Source organism: Neomonachus schauinslandi, chromosome 5 (genome assembly GCF_002201575.2).
Source record: "Neomonachus schauinslandi chromosome 5, ASM220157v2, whole genome shotgun sequence".
In the NCBI taxonomy this organism is placed as follows: Eukaryota; Metazoa; Chordata; class Mammalia; order Carnivora; family Phocidae; genus Neomonachus; species Neomonachus schauinslandi.
This window is the reverse complement of record NC_058407.1, coordinates 37984109-38007987: the sequence shown is the minus strand read 5'-3', so window position 1 is coordinate 38007987 and position 23879 is coordinate 37984109. Positions and strand designations below refer to the sequence as shown.

The window sequence follows — 23879 nt, the reverse complement described above, 5'->3', positions numbered from 1 at the left end:
TTTCATTGCTATTTGTTAAATTATTCATAGAAAAAAGTCATATATCATGCAAATTTTTGGTTTTTATTTTTTTTATTTCATAGATTTAAATTTAGAGCCACAAATATTATGGGACAATTTACTGATTCTGATTATTCTGATCCTGTTAAGACTTTAGGTAAGATATATTCTGCAATTTAATTTCATTGATAATCTCAACATGCTAATCATAGTTGTAACATTCATTAGTAAATATATTAATCCGTGACTGAATGTTCTCAAGTATAAATTCATTTCAGGGTTAATTAGCCTGACAAAGGAAAAAATACTATTTGTGATATTCTTTTAAGTGATGGATGTTCCATCTATTCAAATCTGGACATAGATTTCAAGATAGTATTAGTTCTATGCTGATGTGTACTAACATTATACTAAGCAAATATTTACTTGGATGTTTAATATATAATCTTATATGTAAAACATTTTTACCTAATAAAAAAGAAAAAGGTTTATGGAAATTTTCCTGAAATAATCTTAAAAACTAGAAACTTACCAACTTTTAAAAATTTTATTTTCTTTCTAATCAAGTCTTAAGTGAGTTTTTTCAATTATACCCACCCAATCAGGCCTGAATAAACCATAAGTACAATTTAGTCCAAAGCAAGTGTTTTCTTCCACCTCCTTCTCCTCCATCTTTACCATCATCATCTTCTAGACTCTTTGTATATAGTGACTGATGGACTCTTCACAACTGTCTTTTAATTGATACCAGTAGTTCTCAACCAGAGTGATTTTACTCTCCAGGGAATATGTAGCAATGTCTGTAGCCATATTTGGTTGTCACAATTATGGGGCCAAGCTACTGGCATTTAGTGGGCAGAGGCCAGGGAGGTTCCTGAGCATCCTATGTAGCATAGGACAATCTTTTCAGCAAAGAATTATTTAGTGCATAATGCCAATAGTGCTGAGATGGAGAGAAGCTGTTAGGTGCTGTTAGCTCCATTTTATAGATGAGGAAACCAAAACCCAGATTAACTAATTAAGTGGCTCAACAATCTAGCACAGATTCCATAACCATTCCAGTACAATACAGGATTTAGACCTGGATTCAAAACTTGACTCTGCCACTTGAGAAAATAATTTCTATAGACCTCAGTTTCCTATTTAGAAAATGGCAGTGAGAGTGTCCACCTTGAAGATTTAAATAAAATAGCATATGTAAAGATACTAATATTTTATAGTTAGTAAAATTTTAAATACTTAATCACTTCTTTTGGGATAGGTTATAATCAAAGATCTTAGAAATATACTTTTTTGGGAGAAATTATTTCCCTAGGATTTCTCTAAGTACATTGCAGCTTCCAGTTTTCTCTGTATCAAGCTCTGAGAATGTGGACCTTTGTGTGCCGTTCAGATCCACAGTATAATGTGAGACGCAACAGATTTCAGTGGGAGTTGTGGCTGGAAGAAGATAGATTTTTCCATTATTCTCAGTTAGAAATTCTCCTCTGGTTGTGGAAGATTAATTATCTAATGAGTCAGTTTCTGCAACCTCTACTTAGTTAAGGAAATTTTCAATCTTGAAGAAATAAAGGGGCTCATGGTTTGCTACATAGATGTTATAGAGGAATAACATGAAATCTTTGGCTCTGTTGTCTTATTCCACAACACCAGTGGTTTAATTAATTAATTGTACCCAGTAATTCAATCATTTTACAATTGGCTGACTAGACTTGTGGTTTTGAAATGGTGTGGAGTATTTCGTCATTTGATAGGTGAGTTGATCACACCCTGACCCCACCACAGTGAAGTAAATGTCTTGATGGCACCAACATTATTTCCTTTAGGTTAAGCATTCAGAAACTATTTACCACAGCAAAATGGTGATCCTGGTGTGTTTACTGATGCAAGATAAGAGACACAGACAAAGTGGATAGCTCATATATCTAATGGAGATGACATTTTGTAGGAGCAGAGCTAAAGATGTTGCCTTGCTGTGTAATTTTCTTGTGTGCTTATGTCTCTCACAGATTGCTGGTTTCATGCAGATTATTGATGTGAGAGTACATTATGTCAGTTCTCTGAGAGACGAAGTTACAACATCCAGGGTAATAGGAATGAAAAAAGGGGAAAGACAAGCATCAGAAACCATGATGTGCAGGGATGTGATTCCTCACATTCTGCCAAATGTCTTCCCTCTGGCTGAGGGTGGGCCTCAAGTAGAACTTTGGCTGCAGGTGGTCTCAAGGTGCTCCTCAGCAATGTTCTTCTTTTTCTTCCTTACTCTCACAGCCAATTCAGTGGAATAAAATAATTAATTCTAGAAAGTAGCAGAAATACACCATCAGTTCTCTGGTTCCTTCTTTGAAATCATGACTATCCCCACCCCAGTCAACCAGGTACTAATGTTTGTGTGCCCTGGTAACAGCAGGAGTCTAAAGGGGATGCAAAATGTGGAACAAAGCACAGAGCATAGGATCTGGTCAAAATTAAGCACTGGTGAAACGTAGATTCAACATATAAGGTAGAAAGCCATTGGGTTGGTAAGAGGTAGTTACAAGGAAGGGTCCCATAAATCTATGATCTAATTTTTCAGAGTTCATATATTATTTGTAGACCAGGGACATAAGGGCAGCCTTATGTCCCTTAGATTTTCTTCCATGGACTGTCTTCTGATAAATAATGGCACTATAGTCTTATTCTGGATTGACCACATGGAGTTCTGCTCTCAAGATAGTTATTTATAGTTAGTGAAACCATGACAGGCAGGAGTGGAGAAAATAATTAGAAGTGCCACCCTGAGTTGTGGTGAAATGAGATGTGCAGCTTTGGAGTATGGAATGGACCATTGGAGCAGAATTCCTCAATGTCTGGAAAAGTAGCTCAGTCATCTAGCTGGTTAATGGATTTACTACCATCAATTTCTGTCCTCACATTTTACCTGGAGATTGGATCTTACAGTTCTGTGGATATCAGATTCAGCTTGATGGGTCAGGCACCAAAAAGTACACTCCAGAAATGGCCCTGGTCCATGATTTGACATTAATAAAAGACCATGGAGTCATAAGAGTTTTGGGGGGTAAAACAACAAACATTGCCAAGGAAGAAGTAGTAGGACTCAAAAAGGAAATAAACTTGATTATTTCTACATTAGTCAGCGGCAAGAATGGTCTCATGGCTGTGAGAATGGGAGCAACCATATAATAAAATGCATTGATGTAATTACCCTGGCATCATCAGAATATTACAATGGATGTTTGAGTCCTTGTTTATCTCAAATATGTCATGTATTAGGATAGATGATACCATTTGCAACAGGCTAGAGGCTCCCAACATTCCTCACAAGCCTGCTGAGAACTTATGTGTGTATGTGATCTCAGACTTCAGTGAAAGAAGTGAAGAGCCCATCTAGGTCCTCAAACCACCCGTGGATATACATTCCTTCACTGGTATTTAGCATAGCACAGGCAGTGAGCTCCAAGCTAAGTAAAATCTTCAGGATTTAAGAGTCTTTGCAAGGCTGTCTTTTTAAGTTAGTATAGAGTGTACATTTCTAAGACAGACCATTTTGATAGTGGTTGGGCCTCTTACAGATACTATTATTTTGAAGTTAAAATTAGGGGCAAAAGAATCACCGTAGACTAATCAACTAAAAGGTTTAAGTTTATTGAAAAGGGTTAACAAAAGCACAAGTGAGAAGGGGCCAGGCAGGGCTTTGCTGAATAAGGATGAGTGTGTGGAAGAGGAGTTTGCACTTAGGGAAATCTTTATGACGTGTAGGAATAAACAGGCGAAATGACATATGGCATTATTTTAATCCTAAAGAAATACCTACAACTTATTTTGTTTTCACTCAGAGTGAGCATTAACATTTTTACTAACAAAACTCATAAGAATCCTTCTTAAACTCTTTTTAAAAATCCTCTTTAGGCACATCAGTTTATGGAAACTGCTCGTAGGCAATGTTTTGATTACAAGGTTTAATTATAGAGGATTCCTGTGATTTGAAAACCAGACACTGCTTTCTGCACCTTACCGGGCTTCATTAAAGCTGAACAAGATGAAATCTTAAACCCCATGGCAAAGGCACTCTGTGATTGTTTTCTTTTGTCATAACACTTCTCATTTAATTACTGTGCTAACAATGAGAAGTTCCAATATGCTCATTTAGAAACAGAAATCGGGAGTCGCTATGTATTTTTTTTCTTTTTTTGCATTGAAAGGATCACTTGCCACCAAGACACCAGATGAATGAGGAAAGTTTTATGATATTAATTATTATTAATTATAATAATGTGGTAATGTGGTGCTGAACCTCATAAACTTTGCAGTCAGACAGACATACTTCAGGCAGTATGGGCATATATTGAATTTATGTGACCTTGGGTTTGTTACTTTAACAAATTAATTTCTGAAATCTTATTTCCAAAATGAAAATAATAATACCTACCTCATAAGCTAACTGGAAGATTAAATCTGATGAATGAATGACAAGTAAATATGAAATGTTTATTAATAAAGATAATTATTATTTTTTTCCAAAGATTTTGTTAGAGAGAGACATGGCGAGAGAGGGAACATAAGCAGGGGGAGTGGCAGGCAGAGGGAGAAGCAGGCTCCCCGCTGAACAGGGACCCCCCCCCCGCCGCAGTGCGGGACTTGATCGCAGGGTTCTGGGATCATGACCTGAGCCAAGGGCAGATGCTTAACCAGCTGAGCCACCCAGGCGTCCCAATAAAGAGAATTATTCATGTGCCAAGGCTTTTATGAATATTTTTATATATAACCCCACGTATTCTTCACAACCCTATTAACATAACCCCCTATTTATGGGTGTCCTCAATTTATTGGTAAGAAATCGGAAGGATGGGTCTTTTAACAACTTGCCCGAGGTTACAGAACTAGGACAGGGCAGCACCAGCTTTTAGATCCGGGCAGCCTGACTCCAGTCAGCGCTGTGCTAGTAACCGCTGTACGCATTGCCTGGAAATCGCTCAGTGTCTGAGTCGGTTGCAGTTGCACTGCTCTTGGTGAGTTTTCTGCTCCCACAGACTTCCTATCCTTGCTGTACCCTTTTCTCTTCCCAACATTTTTAATTACTTCCAGCTGTTTTCTTATCATCATTTCCTCTTAGCTTTTTGGAGATTAGCGTTCACACATGAGTATGCTCTACTTTTGCACATAAAGATACAAAAATTTCTTTTTGTTTTTTTTTTAGCAATGAATAAGTGTTTCCTTACACCCTGGAAACCACTGTTTGTTGTCTACTTTTAATATTTTGCCAAACTGATGCATGAAAATAATATGTCTAGGGTATTTTATTTTATTTTATTTTATTTTATTTATTTGAGAGAGAAAGAACACCAGTGTGGGGAGAACAGAGGGAGAGGGAGAAGCAGGCTCCCTGCTGAGTAAGGAGGCCAATGCAGGGCTCGATCCCAGGACCCCAGGACCAGAGCCACAGGCAGACGCTTAACTGACTGAGCCACCCAGGTGCCCCTAGTGTGTTTTAACTTACATTTCTTCAGTTATGAAATTGAGTGACTTTTAATAAATTCTTTGTTCAGTACTTGAATATCTGGATGAATAGTATTGTCCAAAAGAGAAGAAGAGATCCTTATACTTAAGTTCTGTTATAACAACTTGTTTTCTTTTAAGATTAATAATAATATTAGAAGAACTTTCACATGACATACATCTATATCAAGAGCCAGATATGTCCTATGAGCTTTATAACTCATTTAATTCAGCTTCTTCTTAGAGTTATAAAACTGGCTTAAATCAGATTTCAATCAAAAAACAGGAAATTTAGTGCTTTATAATTATGTTTGCTTAATTACAGCAGTACATTTTATTATGCAAATAAAACATAATTTAATGTGACCTTTCTTAGGACTTTAAGTCTAGTCAGGAAATTACTTCTGCTTATTACAGAGAGAATCATGTTTATATTTTCAAGTGAAAGAATTCCATTTTCTATGGAAGGATTTGGAGAAGTGACTTCACTTTGGATGGTAATTCTCTGTGGGTATATGCATAACAGTGAATCAGAGTTTGTACTGGACAGTCATGGTACACTTTGTCCTTTCCTACTAGTACATTTGTAATACATGTACCCAAAAGGATTATATACTGTTTATTAATACATTGTATGTCATTTCCTCACTTCACTTGGCTAGTGCTTTGAAATGGTAATCTAATCTGAAACATTTTTTTGTGGTCTATGAAACCATTTTTTTCCCCCACTGGGTTCTAAGGTCCAGTGATTCAGTATTACCTGATAAAGAGCATTCTTTATTCATCTTCATGTATTTCCTTTCCTATGCACATCCAATTAGAGTCAGCATGTGAAAATTCATAAAACAAGTCATTCACATGTTAATATATTTAAAAAAGGGGTATCTAAAATACTGTATGAGCTAATTGCTGCTTTATAGTCTCCTAAACTTAGCTGGAGATCTAGATAACCATGAAACTCTGGCAACTATTTTTAAGATTCAGTATTCATTCCAATCTAACCAGGCAAAATAGCCATAGGAACCCTTTCCTATTGTTAACATTTCATAAGCACCAACCCAGGGAAAAAAGATAAAACACTAATTCTTGCATGATATACAGGTAGTTAATCTATTTTATTTTGTCACTTAACTTTTGTACTTTTTACAGTAAAATTATAAATTATAACTCATATAACTTAAAAATGGTTACAATTATAATAGTTGTTTCTAAGTAAATGATAAATATCTTGCATTTCTTATTTGTTTCAATGCTTGATCTTCAACCTGAAAATTTTTAGTATCTATTTCAAAACCAATATTTATATTCATTAGTAAATTTAGCAAATATTTATTGAGTATTTATTATGTATCTGGTATTATTCTCAGAACGGGGAATACAGTTTTAAATAAAACGAAGACTCCTGTCTTTACATTCTGGACAGACAATGAACAATGAGGATCATAAATAAATTTATTATAAGATATATTAAAGTCTGATAAGAGCAATGGAGAAAAAAATTAGAACGGAGTGCAGAGGATGTAGAAGGGGGAAGGCAGAAGTGAGGAAGTTGGAGCTTTTGATTTTAAATAGGATGATGTCTTAGTCTGCTTAGTCTAGCATAACAAATTACCATATAGGCTGTGTGGCTTAAACAACAGAAATTTTGCTCACAGTTCTGGATGCTAGAAGTCTAAGAACCCCAAGTTCCAGTAAGTTTGTTATGTGGTGAGGGCTCTCTTCCTGGCTGGCAGAAGGCCTCCTTCTTGCTGTGTTCTCATAGGACCTTTCCTCAGTACATGTGCTCAGAGGGAGAGAGCTAGCTTTCTGGTGTCTCTTGTTATAAGAATACTAAGTCTATTGGATTGGGGCCCAGCCCTTATGACCTCATTTAATGTTAGTTACTTCCTAATTCCAAATACAGTCACACTGAGAGGCTAGGGCGTCAACATAAGAATTTTGGAGGGACACGTGTATTTGGTCCGTTTGGGCTTCATTGAGAAGGTGATATTTGAGCAAACTCTTGAAGGTTATGAAGTGGCTACTCAGACAGATACACAAGAGAAATACCTTTCCAAGCACAGGGAGAAGCTGGTGCAAATGCCCCATGACCTGGTATGTTCCAAGAGCAACAGGGAGGCCAGTCTGGCTCCAGCGGAGTGAGGAAGGTGGAAATTGAAGGGGAAGTCAGAGAGATAACAGGGAGTCAGAGAGTTAATGAGGGACCAGATCACAGAGGCCATTGGAAGGACTTTGGCTTTTCCCTGTAAGAGATGAGGAGGATTTTAAGTAGAAAGGTAATATTTTAAAAAGGATTACTCTTCCTGCTATTAAAAATAGATGGGAAGAGGACAAGGGTGACTACAAGAAGACTTGTTAGGTGTCTATACAATAATTCATGCAAAACAGGGTGGTGGCCTGGCTCAGGATCCTGGCAGCAAAGGGGATGAAAAATGAATACAGCATCCACAAAGTTTTGAATAGTATAATGAACCCCCAAATACTTACTAATTAAATGTAATAATTTTTAACATTGTGTTACATTTGTTTTATTTATGCATTTGTTCTTTTATTTCTGAAGTATTTTAAAGTAAATCACACAAAGCATTATATTCCACTATTTAGTATGTTTCTCTAATAAGAACATTTCTATTGTCACAGTTAAATAAAATTAATGATAAATCCTTAATATTATATAATACTCTATATAAATCATCTTCTGTTTTTTTTTTCCTTCATAGTATGTCTGAATCAGGACCCCAATAAGAGGTTCATATATTATTTTTATTGTTGTGTCTCTTACTCTCTTTTATTCTTCCTCTTTTTTCCCCCTATGCCATAGATTCATTAAGGCAAACACATGAGTTGTTCTATAGGAGGTCCCATATTCTGAATCTGTTTGATTCCTTTCTCTTGGTATGATTTAATTTTTTTCCTCCTTCTTCTACTTCTTATAAATTAGAAATAAGATCTAAAGGTTTGAATATTCACAATTAACATTTTCAGCAAGGGTGTTTTGCAGGTGTTGCTGCCTAGATTAAAACACCTCTCATCAGGAGGCATATAACATCTGGTTGTCACATTTCAATGATGTTAAAATTGATCAGTGAGTTTTAGTTGTCATAACAGCATGATCCTTCATTGGAAAGTTGGTTTTTTCCCCCCTTGTTATAACTAGCAAATAATCGGTAGGATGATTGTCTAGTGTCCTGTTGATATCTGATTCCCTGTCAACCTTCCTTTTTATCATTGAGGATAGATTTATGCTTGTTACCTAAATCAATTATTTTATTAGGAGTGAAAAACTAATTTCTAATTGTATTAGTCCTTCCACACTTATTAAATGGAACCCTCCTCTAAAGAAGTGCTTTATTGCCTTGAGTAAGACTATTTTTTTTTAATTCATAAAATACAGTTCATATGAGAAAGCTAGGAAAAATTGCTTAATTTTTTCCCTTTAAGTATAGATTTTTAAAATAAGAAAATGGCAGTCTGGCTATAACCAGTGCTTACAAATTAAAAGTTTGTATATTTTTTATTTCTCTTTCATTGAATAATACTAGAACTTGTGGATTTTTATATATTGAATCTATTTCCACCAATTTCAGTTTTTATTCATCATAAAATTTAAGCTGTTCCCTCTTTGACCAGTAGGAACTTCTGCAAGATGATCCTTTCTTCTTTCCATACCATTAGACTTTGATAGCTTCTTAGCTCTCTGGCCCCTCTAGATGTCCCAAATTCCTTTTGTTTTCTAATCACACTTTGGAATTACTATCTCTCTAAGATTCCCTAGTTTCTTTTAAAGAGAAGTATGTGTATCTTGAAGATAGAGGCAACAAGATTTCCTAGGAGATTGTGGATGTGTTCTATGAGAGAAAGAGAGTCAAATATGACTGCAGAGTTTTTGGACTGAGCAACTAGATCAATGAAGTTGTCATTAACTAAGAGGTAGAAAGATGCAGTTGAAAGGAAGGAATTATAGGAGTTCAGCTTTGGATATGATTTTGAAATTTTAATTACAGTTCTAAATAAAGATATTTAGTAAGCAAGTGGATATTCACGTCTGGAGTTCGATAGATAGCAATTAAGTAGTCATCATTTAAGATGAAAATTAAAACCACGAGACTGCATGGGCTCACTAAGGTGGTGAGTTTAGATAGCAAAAAAGAAGAGGTCCAAGGGCTGAGCCCCGATTTAGAAGATCTAGGAGAAGAAGGGGAACAAACATATATGTACACTTTCTTAGCATTCTTGAGAAACATTCCAAGAAAATATTTTTCTGTGTTTTGAGACCCAAGTAGTATTTCCTAATAATAATCAATAATAATGTTCTTTGTCCTCTTCAGGTGAAGGACTTTCTGAAAGAACTGTAGAAATTATTCTCTCTGTCACTTTGTGTATCCTTTCGATCATTCTTCTTGGGACAGCTATTTTTGCATTTGCAAGGTAAGATTTATTTATACTCACTTTCCTAAGATGCTTTATAGACATTATTCAGTCATTGTCCAATCAGGAGACAGAAGCCACAATAATAGTCACTTGAATGGGGAGTATTTAATTTAAAAAAATTGCTAACTAGTAGAAATAGTTAACAACTATAAGGGGTTAAAGAACTCTAAAGGGTCCAGAAGTAGCAAGTATGACAAAACGGCTGCTCTCTCAAGGCTGAGGAAGAATGGACAATAAAGGAACTAAGAACCAGAAGAAGTCTCACTCCAAAAGTTTGACATGGAATGTCTACCACAGGCACATGCAGCTGGTCACCTATCAGCGGGCAAAGAAGATGACAGAGGGAAGGGGCTGGAGCTGTTCTGTAGAAGCTAATCATCATTAATCGAGGATAGGCAGGCTGGAATTGGTCTGTAGAAACAGCCCATCTTGCTGAATAGTGTGGGGGTGCTGAGCTACTGGAATCGTTCACCAATGGGAAGAGCATCCACTTTGGAGGCAGCTAGCACTCATCCAGGTGGGCTGCTGGGCTTCCACATGAATAATAATCATGCAGCACTGGAACACACCAGGGAAGTATCTCCCTGTCCCTCTGGCCTTGAAGATCACTGTGGTATCCTCTGTTGACAAAGCTGAGCATCCCAGCAGCCGGCAAAGGGGAAGTATAGAGTCTAGCTCCAATATCACAGAGCAGGGCAAAGAAGAGCAGGTTTGTTTTGTTTTGTTTTAATTTTATTATGTTATGTAAATCACCATACATTACATCATTAGTTTTTGATGTAGTGTTCCATGATTCATTGTTTGTGTATAACACCCAGTGCTCCATGCAGAACTTGCCCTCTTTAATACCCATCACCAGGCTAACCCATCCCCCCACTCCCCTCCCCTCTAGAACCCTCAGTTTGTTTTTCAGAGTCCATCATCTCTCATGGTTCATCTCCCCCTCCGATTTCCCCCCTTCATTCTTCCCCTCCTGCTATCTTCTTCTTCTTCTTCTTTTTTTTTTAACATATATTGTATTATTTGTTTCAGAGGTACAGATCTATGATTCAACAGTCTTGCACAATTCACAGCACTCACCATAGCACATACCCTCCCCAATGAGCAGGTTTAAAACTGAGAGATAATAAAGTGATAACACAAAAGCAGAAGGTTTTCTCGGATTTCTGCACTTTAAAAAATAATTTAAAACTCTGATAGGTTTAATGAAAAATATTTTAATCAAGTCTAAATCTTAAAGTTTATACAGAAGAGATCATTTTTACAATCAGGACAACACTTTGAAGATGTCCAACTTCCTTACATGGTGGGCCCCTTCTTCCTGTTTACTTTACCAACAAGTCTGTACTTCATTTTCCAAGGGTCCCTTTAAATTCCCAGTATCAGCCTCCTAATTCCCTTCCTGTTTACAGGGTCTCAGGGGAAATCTTAGTTGTGGTCCTAAAATCTGGCTTCATAAAGTAGATTTCTGAGTTAAAGGGACCTTATATTTGCAAAGGTAACCACGACACTAATTTCCTAAGTAGCTCAGTAGGCTGTTTTTATTTTATCTGAAGAAGGTGGTCCCATATTCTGTATGCCATGCATCATCTCTTTCACCTTGAATCTCTTAAATCATCATTTTGATGGATAATTTGAAGAGCTGTTGAAACAAGTATTTTTCTTATGCTGCATACTGTTCTCAGATTCTGCCCAGAGATAGTGAGAGAAAGTCATTATTCTAGTCATTTTTAGGGATAGATTGTTTAAGATATCTTCCTTGTCCCTGAAGGGCATGCTTTGGCCATATTCATATTGTTCCTTGCTCTAAAATCTTTTCTGACTTTTCATCTCCTTACAGGATAAACTCCTTATGTGGACAAGAAATTCTCTCCTCTTATTCCCTACAACCTCCTAACATACTTCTCTTTGGCCAAATGGGTCTCTTCTCACCTGAACATTCCTTAGGCTTTTCTACAACTCTGCTTTTATACGGTCAATCAGAAATGTGCTTCCTCCTCCTTCTCGTTCTGGAACACTCAAATCAGATCTCACTTTTTTACTTCCTGACAATACTAGTAGTTGTCCTATGAATTGGAATTTGGCATTTTTTTCTTTTTATTGCTTTTTCTACATTTAGATCTTGCTTCTCAACTAAACTGTAATGTTCTTGGATAGGAACCATATTTTATACCTTCTTTTCCATCCTTAATAATTCATATTACATAATAAATGTTTGAAATGTAAAAGATAGCATAGCTAATATCACTTTGTAATTACCATACTATGTCATAGAAAAATAAGCATGTAAATGGCTTAAAAATGAAAGGACTTGGATTTGATTCTCAGATTCATGTGATTTTTATTTTTGAACTTGAATTTTCTGAATATAAATAAAGATAACATTATATGCTGTACAATATTTTTATAAAAAGCCTATGAGACCATTTAAAACATATTTCTATGCATTTTCATGAATGTAGAAATGTCTCATGTATATAAAACAATGGAACATGGTCTTTTACCACTGGTGCTGGTAGCAATGAGCTGGTTCCACTTCGGCATACTTTCTCTTTATGACAAATCTAGAGACCGCTATCGGGAGGAGAAACAAGCTCACAGCTTCAATTTCATTTGCCCTGTAGTTTAAGTTTGCCAGTGGCCCAGGCCTTGATCAACTGATTCTCATTAAAATTTGAAACTTCAACAAAGCAACATCTTAAAGGAATATAGTAGAATTAGCTTTTATGGAATTAAAACAGGAAAAATAAGTTGAGTACCTATAAATTTGCACCATATTCAGAGATGTGACCCCAACAAAGAAATTATTTGACTGATATCTAAAAACAAAAGGAAACTTAATTTTATATGCTTTCTATGGTATTTCCTTTTTGGACTTTACTACACTTTTTTAGAATTCGACAGAAGCAGAAAGAAGGTGGCACATACTCTCCTCGAGACGCAGAAATTATTGACACTAAATTCAAGCTGGATCAGCTCGTCACTGTGGCAGACCTGGAACTGAAGGACGAGAGATTAACGCGGTGAGCACACTCCTCTTGGCGAACAGTGGTTCAGAGGGCCTGGAGCCATGACCCTATTCTGACCTATGCTTGTTGGAAGTGTTTGTGGGGCTCCTATTTACACAGGTCATAGAGATCTTCTTTCAAAGAGTGACCTCCATCTTCTGCACACTTCTCACTGGTGCTCGGAGAATCACTTAATCTTCCTCATGCTTTGGGTTCAATATGAACCTCGGACTATAACGTTCAACCAAGCTCTTTTTTTTTTTCCTGAGACAAATATTTTTACACATTAAACCTTTAAAATCATGTTTAATAATTCACTTCATATGATAGATTTCTTTTATATTGGATTTTCTGGAAGTGTCCATATTTTTAATCACAAGTTTAATTAAATTTGTAACGACTTGATGTTGTTTATATCATTTTTATAAAAGCCTCATAGCTCCTTATTTTAGTATGAAATTACATTAAAAATCTAACTTGTGTATTAACACTTTATTTTTTAATTGCTTAGTATTTAAAAATTAAATACAAAGTAAAAAATTACCTTTGGGAAGAAAAGCATGTCATCAGTATGTATTGGAAATAGTAAAGGTGCTTAATTTTAAAGAGTAAGTATTTTAAGTCCTTTTGAAATCATTATAAATCATTCACAATGTTGACACATTTGAAAAACTTGTCTACTAAGATAATTCATCAAATTCTTAATAAAAACTGTCATCAGGCCATCATAGCAAGTTTAGATTCTTATAAGATGCAATATTTTGTGATGCTTATAAGCACATGACAGTTTTTACAAAGTACATGAACAACTCTGCTAGGCTTTAAAAAATTATTATTAACTCTGGAAATACGCCATGAAAGTTCTTGAACTTAAAAAGAAGTTGTTTATAGTTGTCATTTAGCAAAGCTGGTCTTTACCTAATAGATTGACTTTGAAAGAGTATTTCCAGCATGCCTAAAAATATCAAATATGTGTTACAGAGGGAAGTGTCATCTGATAAGCAGGGGCCTTCCAAATACTGCAAAATGAAAGTCATTCAGTGTTATCACTAAATTACAAGGAAATTTGTTCTGTTAAAGAGGTAAACTTACTCTTTATATTTAGATATTTACCTTTGTTTATATTCTAATAGAGGTTGTTTCTATGGATACAACAAAATGGATAGTATTCCAAAGACCATATGGAAGAAGGTTATCTATTATCCAGGACATAGTTTTCCACATTAGAAATGTTATGTATGAAAGAGCAATAGATTTGCAGGGTAACCTGCCAGAGTTAACTACATCTTAGGAGCAATAGAGCATTCCAATATTAGGCTATGTCTTGGTCCTTAAAAGGGTCATCCTGCGTAGTAAAAGGAAGTTTCTTCTCCTTTCCCCCTGCGGGCCAACTGAATTTCTGTAGTATTCTCTCAACTCCCTTTCTCAATGTTTGTACCACCTCCACAGGCCTGGAGTCTCAGTGTCTTCTAACACCCAAAAGTACAAGAGACAACACGTCAAATCTCTCAGTGCAATTAATTTTAGTTGTTTGAACAATTTAGTTGAATCTGTTCATACTAAAATGTTCTAAGTGTCCAAACACTTATAGGGGCAGTTTTTTAAAAGAATCTTTATTAATATCCCAGAAGTCCTTAGTAAGTAGATCTTTAGGAAGAGATAAGACGTAACAAAGTGAAAAAAGCCAGTCAGTATTAAAGTGCTCTTTATCAAGGAGGTTATCATTCTAGGCAGGCTGTGCTGAGGTTAGATTCCCTAAGCTCTGTGTGTTTTCACAGCTTGCCCTTTCCTGCACTTCTGAACACAGCCATTATCTAAAAGCTGGAAGATTTTTTTTTTAACAATGACTGTCATGGCAGCTAATGGAAAAGGTGGATAAGGACTGCATAGATTGTTTATTATTGGTTTTTTATAAATCAGGGACTGCCTTATTTAATCTTGATTCCTAATTATTTCTTTTCCTGCTTCCATGTTTATTTATGTATATGTGGATTTATTTGTAAAATGATGTATAAGTGTCTTTCAGGTATATTTCAAATAATATTTATTTTTGCACATAGGTCATAAGTATATATTACCCCCAATAATAGTAAAGTTGGAAATTTTAGTTTCTATGATTTTTATTTTCTCACTTTTTGATATGATTCCAGCATTCATGACTGTGAAACATCTGTATTTGTAATTCCAGTGGCACATAATAATATGCTTTGCTTGATTATTACAGAAATTTATTAAAATAACTATCAAGTGGTTTGAGTACTAACTCTTCACTACAGAGATCTGTCTCCAGATTTACTATTTATTGAAGGTTTTTCATGTGAATAAGGTCAGTAATACAGTCAAATTAAGTCTAGAAGAAATGGTTAACTAACAGATCCATAATTAGTCATGTGCACATATACGAGGGGCCATCCTTCAGTGAAGCTCCCAAGCCCTTCACTTGTCTTGAGGTGCTGGAAGATCTAAATCTATTAAAAGGCATATAGGGCATGAGAGTAGAACCAGAGACTGATAGTAGATTCTGAGAGTAAAGAATCAGGGAGTTTGACTTAGTTTTTAAATTGTTGAATAACTTACGTCATATGTCTTTGTTATTTGCAGGAGAGAACGTAGGTGATTTCCTTTAAATCTACCCAGCTAATATATGCTGTTTCTACCTGAGGCTTAGGCATGTTCTTTTCCTTCCAACCTGCCCACTTTCTTCATGCATATTGGACTAGCAGTTTTCTTCAGTGTTGTATGTCTTGACATGTCCGTAAGAGAAATGATAAAAGAAGAAGATTTAATCAATAATTAAAATATTAATTTTAGGGAGTTATCTAGTTAACAAAAGTTATTATGATGCTTGTACTAAATCCTGTCAAGGACTTGGAATTTTATAGTTAAGAAATTATTCATTTTATGACATGTGCCTGTATATTTATTTACGTGTTAAGATTCATCCTGTAAATTTTGTGTGTGTAAACTCTTATTATTTAATTATATTTTACCTTGTTTCACAAAGGATCTAAAGAAGAATTCTCTCACATTGTAATTTTTCTTCCTGAAGAACAAAACTCAAATGAAGATTTAGTACTCTGGAAAAAAAAAAAAAAAAGATTGAGTACTCTGTAACTCCATGAGAACATTCAGGATAGGCCAAGATAATGTTTTCATTTCCTATTTGGAATGATAATTATACCATTTCCTTATGCACATTTTATATTTAAGTTTAGACAATGCGTGATATATTTCTTAGGGAGGGTATTTAATATTTTGGGCTCATCTCTTCCACATTCACCAGATTAGAAAATGACCCTTGGGGTTTTAAAGAAATGAACAAAACAACATTTTGTGATGGCTCCTTTGAAACACAACCACTTAGCCTAAGGAAGTGAGAAAGTTTTCCAGGAGGAAATATTGGCAAAATTAGCAAACACTTAGGTAAAACAGACCTGTCTCTTCAAGATTGCTGAGACCAGCTGACCCTATGGATTGCTTTAACTAATTTAACTGCACACAAACTACCTTCCCAAGAGAGTTATAACACTTAAAATTAATAACCTAACAGAAGGTTCACAAGTTAAATATTCTATTTGCTAAAAATGTTTATTTTTTACTGTCTCCTTACCAGGCTTAATTAAGTTATAGTAGGTTCCCCATCTCCAATCTCCCCCACCCCCCACCCCCACCCAGGGTGACTAAATCAGAAAAAAAAAAACAACACAACAGTAGAATAACATTAATCAATGTTACTAATCTTCTTACTTGACCCTCAATTTCTTCCAAACCTCAATTATCCCCCCAAATTTTGTGCATCATTCCATATTAATTTTCTTGCCTATTTTAGTTGAGTGAATGTAATGGTGCATTAATTAGACTCAAGGCCCAATCCAGTAATCATGAATGGAATTAAAATCCTCAAGAAAGCAAACAATTGAATTGCTTTCTTTCTTCAATAACTTTAGAAGTGTGCAAGTTGAATTTTCGTTAAATGTACATGTCTTCAGGAAGCTCTTGTAAACTTTAAATCAGAATACTACATTTGGAATTATTATTGTTATTTACAATCTTTATAAAATTAAAAAATCATCCCAATCTACTTTCACATAGAGGGCTTGCTAATATAAATAATTGCTACTGTTTTTGAGCAATTACTGTGTGTTAACTCTGTGTGTAATGATCTCACTTAACTCTTTCAATCCTTTTGTGGTAGATATTTTTATCCCCATTTTACAGTTGAAAAACAAAAGATGCTTAGAGAATTTAAGTAACTGTCCAAGGTGGTAGTAAACAGGACAGCCATGATGCTAGCCTGCGTGCGTTGGATTCAGAGATAAGATACACCTGTACTTCTCTGTGTGTGTGTGTGTGTGTGTGTGTAACAGAAGCTTACTAGATGAGATCAATATAACCCCTTTTAAAAAGACAAGACCCTATGGGATCCTTCTTGAAGCAGCTTTTCCTATGCATAGAAATGATTCTAAGGGAAGAACTGCTTTTTTTGAATTCTTTGTTCTTTAGTGACATGGGACAAAGGGGTGATGGCATTTTACTATAGGTTCAAACTTCAGAAACTGAAAAATCTTTAGTAGTGCAAGTCTTATTGTACCTTCAATAAGAATACATAATATTTGATACATGAAATTCTATGTAAAATCATTAGCATTTTAATCGCCATCAATTCTTTGACAGGTTCTAGCCATGGATTTTACTTCTCTCTTAAACCATTTTGCAAACAATGGCAAAAATACATGAATCCAGATAAGAAATGTCTGACAAATATGTGAATTCCAGACAAGTGTCCTGAAGTAGGATGAAGCTCAAGATATTTAATGCTCATGTTCTTGTAGTAGCAAAAAATAATCCAGTGTGTTTGTGTACTAAATAAATAATGAATCTTTACTTCCAGATATTCTTCATTTTTCTTTAGACGCAAGGAGATTTTTGTCATCCAGTAAGTTACTGTGGTGATGCAGAGCTCTGTTGTGATGGTTTTCATCTTGTCAGGTGGTGTGCTTTATATTTTTAAATACACTATATTGAGCGTTTTGTTGTTTAACGTGCTATTTTTTTCCAAAGCCAAAAAACCCCCAAAAAGCCCTATGCCTTCTACTTACAATATGTCCTCTATAATTTGCATGCTATTGATATGGTAAAGTTAACCTTATCAAAATGCACATTGACTCATAATGTGCATGTCCTGAGAATTTGCTGTGTTCTCATGTTGTGTTAGCTTTGACAGTAAAATAAGTTTCCACCTAGATTTCTTCACATGCATCTTGTCTTATTACATGATACAAAGCTGAGTTCTCCATCTGACAGGTGGAGTCTGGGTCCACACTTCACACAAGCTCATTTCAACTACTGCAGGTGGTAATCTGTAAGGACCAAGATGATGAAATTTCCCGTTCTCTGCCTCTGGGGCATACACAGAGTGACACAGTTCATAGTATCTGTACTTCTGCCCTAATCAATGGGTAGCTAACTGTGCATGTTTTCAGGCACTCCTCTGATGTTTGGAAATGTCATTTATATGCTAGCACAAAAATTGCTTTGTGCCTTCTGAAGGTAGCATAACAAAATGTCAGCATTACCGGGGACCCCAGCAATAGATTGAATGCCTCAGAGATAATCAGTTTCTTCGTGCAAAGAATATGAATGGAGGCAAAGAACGAAAATGCATTTGATTTCAAAATCCCAAATCTATGACAGAGGAGTCAGTCTTCATGAGCCACAGGGGTGGATGGGGCCAAGACTCCTGACATTCTCATTGATCATGAATAGTAGTAGTCAGCATGATTAAAACAGTGGAAGCCGGGACTATTTCTACTCTAGTCATATTTAGCATTTTGGAATCATAGGTAAACTTGTTTTGCTTCCTGTGAACTAATTGCCAAGTTTCCACTGACAGAATTAAAATAGTTTTATAAAAATACATTTTCCTCAAAGGACCTGCTTGATCAGATTCAGTTGTCAAAGTAAAGACTCTGTTGAGCTAAAGATTTAAGTGATCACATCACACATAAAATATCCATTTCCAACCAGCACTCAAAGCTGACCTCTCAGCATTCCAGACTCACAAGGGGTCTGGTGGAGCAGCTCTGCCAAGTATCTTTCTTTGTCATCGTTAAACAGAATTCTTTTACTTTTTTTCTTTTTTTTTTTTTGCTTTATGCCATTAATGCCTCAGAAAAATCCTTCCATTTTTACCTCATGTTTCTCCTCGAACACCACATTTTCTCTCTTCAAATTAGTCAGTAGTGTCCCTGTTTAGTCAGAGGTCTTACTTCGATAGAGCTCAACTTAATTGTTTGGATTCATCAGACCTTTATAGAACACCTGTACATAAATCCTATTTGTTAAGGTAGATGTAGTCTTCCTCCAAATTTAGTTTTCCAAGGTTACCTTCTAACCCCTAACTGAGGTAATTAAGTGTTTACTAGATGAGATAGTTAGTTAATAGTTAATAGTTCGGGCTCGAAGCACTTCTTTTTAGATGATAGCACGTCATCTGTGTCCTCTTCATTCCATCCTCACCGAGAGCCTGTGCCCATCTCTTCACACAGCTATCAGCAGTTTCTTCATCTTCTCTTCCTACTCCTTCTGCCCTCTTACCCAAGGTAGCTAAGCCTGTGCCCCTCGCTGTAATTCAGGATATGTGGTTGACAAAATAAAACATCTGTCAGGAATTTGTTTTCAAAAGTGCTAATGTGGAGAGGCTTAGTAATAATGAAAATTCAACTCTTGCCACCTCGGGAATCTTCTCTTACCTCTTTGACATCAGCAAGAACGTTGCTTTTCCTTATTAATCTAAATGTCCATTTTACTTCGTTTGGGTAAAAGAAGTATCAGTCAGACCCTACCAAGTGCCAAGCACTGTTCTGGGCACTGGAAATTCTGTGATTAAAATGGAAGGGGCATTGCCTCCAAAGAGCTGCCCTTCAAATAGCTAAGCTCCTTTTAAGCTTACTTGTCTTTACAGGAAATATGCTGAGAAAGTACTTAGGACAGCACTTAACGAATTGATTGTTTTTCTAGTTAAATAAGAAAAATATTACATTACTTACTTATTGAGGTGGTATGTTTACCTTATAAGGTGAAGTTTTAGAGTCAGCTCTACAGTACCAGCTATCAGGATAATATTTTTTAACTTTGTTTTACAGTTTTATTGAGAAATAACTGACATACATCACTGTGTAAGTTTAAGGTATATAGCATAATGGTTTGATTTACATATATTGTGAAGTAATTACCACAGTAGGTTCAGCTAACAAACATTTTTTCATATAAATACAAAAAAAAAGAATGAAGAAAAAATGAAAAAAAAATGTTCTCCTTATGATGAGAACTTTTAGGATCTATTTTCTTAACAACTTTCAAATATACCATACAGCCGTGTTAACCATAGTCATTATGTTGTACATTACATCCCTAGTACTTATTTACCTTAATACTGGAAGTTTATACCTTTTATCCACCTTCCTCCAATACCCCCTCCCTCTGCCCTCCACCTCTGCTAACCACAAAGCTGATTTCTTTCTCTATGAATTTGTGTTTGCTTATTTGTTTGTGTTTTAGATTCCACATATAAGTGAGATCATACAGTATTTGTCCTTTTCTGTCTGACTTATTTCATTTAGCATAATGACTTCAAGCCCATCCATGTTGTTGCAAATGGTAGGATTTCCTCTTTTTGTGGCCAAATAATATTCCTTTGTGTGTGTGTGTGTATATGTATATATATGTGTGTGTGTGTGTATATATATATATATATATATGCGCCACAACCTCTTTATCCATTCACCCAGTGATGGACACTTAGGTTACTTCCATGTCATAGCTGTTGTAAATAATGTTGCCATAAACATGGGGGTGCAGATGTCTTTTTGAGTTACTGTTTTCATTTCCTGTGAATATATTCCTAGAAGTAGACTTGCTGGATCATATGGTAGTTTTATTTTTAACTTTTTAAGGATTGGTTAGGATAACTTTTTAAATTTATATTAGGGACCACAGAAAAATTATTGGTGATTTGGTAAAAGAATGAAGAAATATCTGGAAATGGAGCACCTGGGTGGCTCAGTCGGTTAAGTGTCTGCCTTTGGCTCAGGTCATGACCTCAGGGTCCTGGGATGGAGCCCCACGTCAGGCTCCCTGCTCAGTGGGGAGCCTGCTTCTCCCTCTGCCTGCTGTTCCCCCTGCTTGTGTCCTCTCACTCTCTCTGTCAAATAAATAAATAAAATCTTAAAAGGAAAGAAAGAAGGAAAGATCTGAAAGAATACTATTTTAAAGCCTAGAACAAATAAAACAATAGGAAAGAACAAAACTGAAGACACCTTTGAAAGCATTACAGTAAATGCTGAGGGTAAGTAATAGGATATCATTATAGAAGTAGATGTAAATGTTGGAACAGTTAATGGCTTGATTGAAATATAGAAATTAAAAATTCACACTCAGCATTTTATAAAACTTGAAAGGATTAATTAATATGTTTTACCAGAAAGATAGATTCTTAACAAATTTTTATTTGAATATGAAGTACATGTCAGTGTGCCAAGTACATATTTTAAATCAATGCAATAAAATTTGAGGTTCCTTTCTTTTTAACCTAACTTAAGTAGAAAACACAAAATCTCTAGTTTGTCCTGTGCCACTGGTAATGCTGATTTAAGCTGCTCATCTATAGGCTATCATCCATGGCTCTCTATTTGGACTATATTTTAATTCCCTATAGATTTCAACTAATTGACCTTGAGGGAAAGCTGAGTCTCTGTGACAATATGGTCTTCAATCACCACTGCCAACATAAATAAATGGTTCCTCTCTGGATCTATCAAGAGTAATCTGAGTGGAATTTAAGTTTTTGATAGACTTTTAAAAAATGAGCCCAGACATGAAATAATACCCTTTTCAACAAAAGGGAATAGGATTTAAGACAGCTAAGATTCATGTAATAAAAAGCGTTTAGCCCTTTCTGTTAGAAAGTGGTCAGTTTTCTTATTGAAATCTGGACAATTCCCAAATTGATTTATATAATAATGAACTGAATTTGATTTGACAGGATCATTCACTATTGTAAGTGAATACAATACCAGTCTAAAATGCTCTTCATGTAAAAAATTGTTTTTAAAAATGTTAATAAAAAGTTTTCTATATGAGTTTCTTTGAGTGTCTTCACAGATCACTTAATTTGAAAATAGCACTCCTGAAATAACATTGTTGACTTTCATGCACATTAATTTTTGTAAGGTTTTTTTAATACTTATCTAACCAAACAGTTTTTTTAAAAGAATTTAATTTCTTCATCAATAAAGGTCAATGCTTTTTTTTTTTTTGTATTATGCCCCACCTTCTTTTCTAATTCCCTGGATAAATTGTCCAAATTAATTTTTTTCCTATTTAAAAACAAAACTTTAAAACCTATAATAAAATTTAGAATGCAGCCAATTCCTTTTTTTAAAAAATTATTTATTTATTTGAGAGAAAGAGAGAGAGTGGGAAGAGGTGGGGTGGAGGGAGAGAGAGAGAGAGACTATCTCATGCAGACACCCCACTGAGCACAGAGTCTGACCTTGATCTCACAACCCTGAGATCATGATCTGAGCCAAAATCAAGAGTCAGATGCTTAACCTACTGAACCACCCAAGCACCCCAGATGCAGCCAATTCTTTTTTTTTTTTTGTAAAGATTTTATTTATTTATTTGACAGAGAGAGACACAGTGAGAGAGGGAACACAAGCAGGGGGAGTGGGAGACGGAGAAGCAGGCTTCCCGCGGAGCAGGGAGCCCGATGCGGGGCTCGATCCCAGGACCCTGGGATCATGACCTGAGCCGAAGGCAGACACTTAACAATGCCCCTGGATGCAGCCAATTCTTAAAGGAAGAATATACCCATACATTATGAGGCTAAGTATCAAAACTACTACAGACAACAAAAAAATCTTTTATTTGAAATAGTTAGGTAATATTTGCCAAAATGTCTTCTCAATTTAAGCTACCCAGATAGGTATTTCAATTTCAGTTCACACATACTGGTGACATTGGCATAGACTGGAAAATTACATAAAAATTAGACTTTTAGAAGTCTTAGAAGTCTTGTTTCTCACATTATGTAAATATACATGTAAAGAATAGGTTACATAAAGTGACTGGGTTTAGATAAAGAGAGTGATACAAATGAAAATAAAGCCAAAACAGATCTTACTCTTTTTTTGAAGTCTATCTTTTTTTTACTTGGATAGGCAAGATGATTTTATTGTTCATATATCTAATTTCCTAGCACCTGTTAACTTTCTAATGTTAGGGGATCTAATATGGCTTTTAAACTCTTATAGTGTTTTGGGTTTTTTTTAAAGATTTTATTTATTTATTTGACAGAGAGAGAAAGAGAACACAAGCAGGGGGGTTGGGAGAGGGAGAAGCAGGCTCCCTAGTGAGCAGGTAGCCCAATATGGGACTCGATCCCAGGACCCTGGGATCATGACCTGAGCTGAAGGCAGACGTTTAACTGACTGAGCCACCCAGGCACCCTGGACTCATATAGTGTTTATTGATACATCTATTGATCATACTTATCTAAAGCTCCTGAAAATTCTCAATTGCTTACTATTTTAGTGGGAAATTCATTCAGTTCAGATACTCTCATAATAAGCACAATGCTTACATTTAGCTTTCTGTGTATCTTAGTCTGAATGCATCCAAAATTGTATATTTAATAATGATTTATTCATTGTCTACTATGAATAAGGTTATGAGGGTCTTACAGTAAGGCAGTGTTAATCCTGCCCCTGCCTTCAAGTACACAAGAACCTCAATGCATGTATCCTTAATACAGGTGCTTATATAGCCATAATATAAGGCGGAAAGTGGTTTGTGCATAGAAATTTCATTTCTATGAAATTATTTTCTCTATAATAGAACAAAGAAGGTCCATGGAAGAGTTAACATTTGAATCAGCTATTG

At 35.5% G+C, this 23879-nt stretch overlaps 1 protein-coding gene across 1 annotated transcript in view; it reads left to right on the top strand.

Annotated features, from left to right (window-relative positions):
- Positions 1-23879, top strand: part of PTPRQ (protein tyrosine phosphatase receptor type Q) — a 201427-nt gene that overhangs the window by 143122 nt on the left and 34426 nt on the right. Inside the window, exons 33-35 of the mRNA XM_044914755.1 lie at positions 84-157; positions 9825-9924; positions 12822-12950. Of these exons, the coding sequence (XP_044770690.1) occupies positions 84-157; positions 9825-9924; positions 12822-12950 (303 nt within the window). The remainder of the gene's footprint in view (positions 1-83; positions 158-9824; positions 9925-12821; positions 12951-23879) is intronic.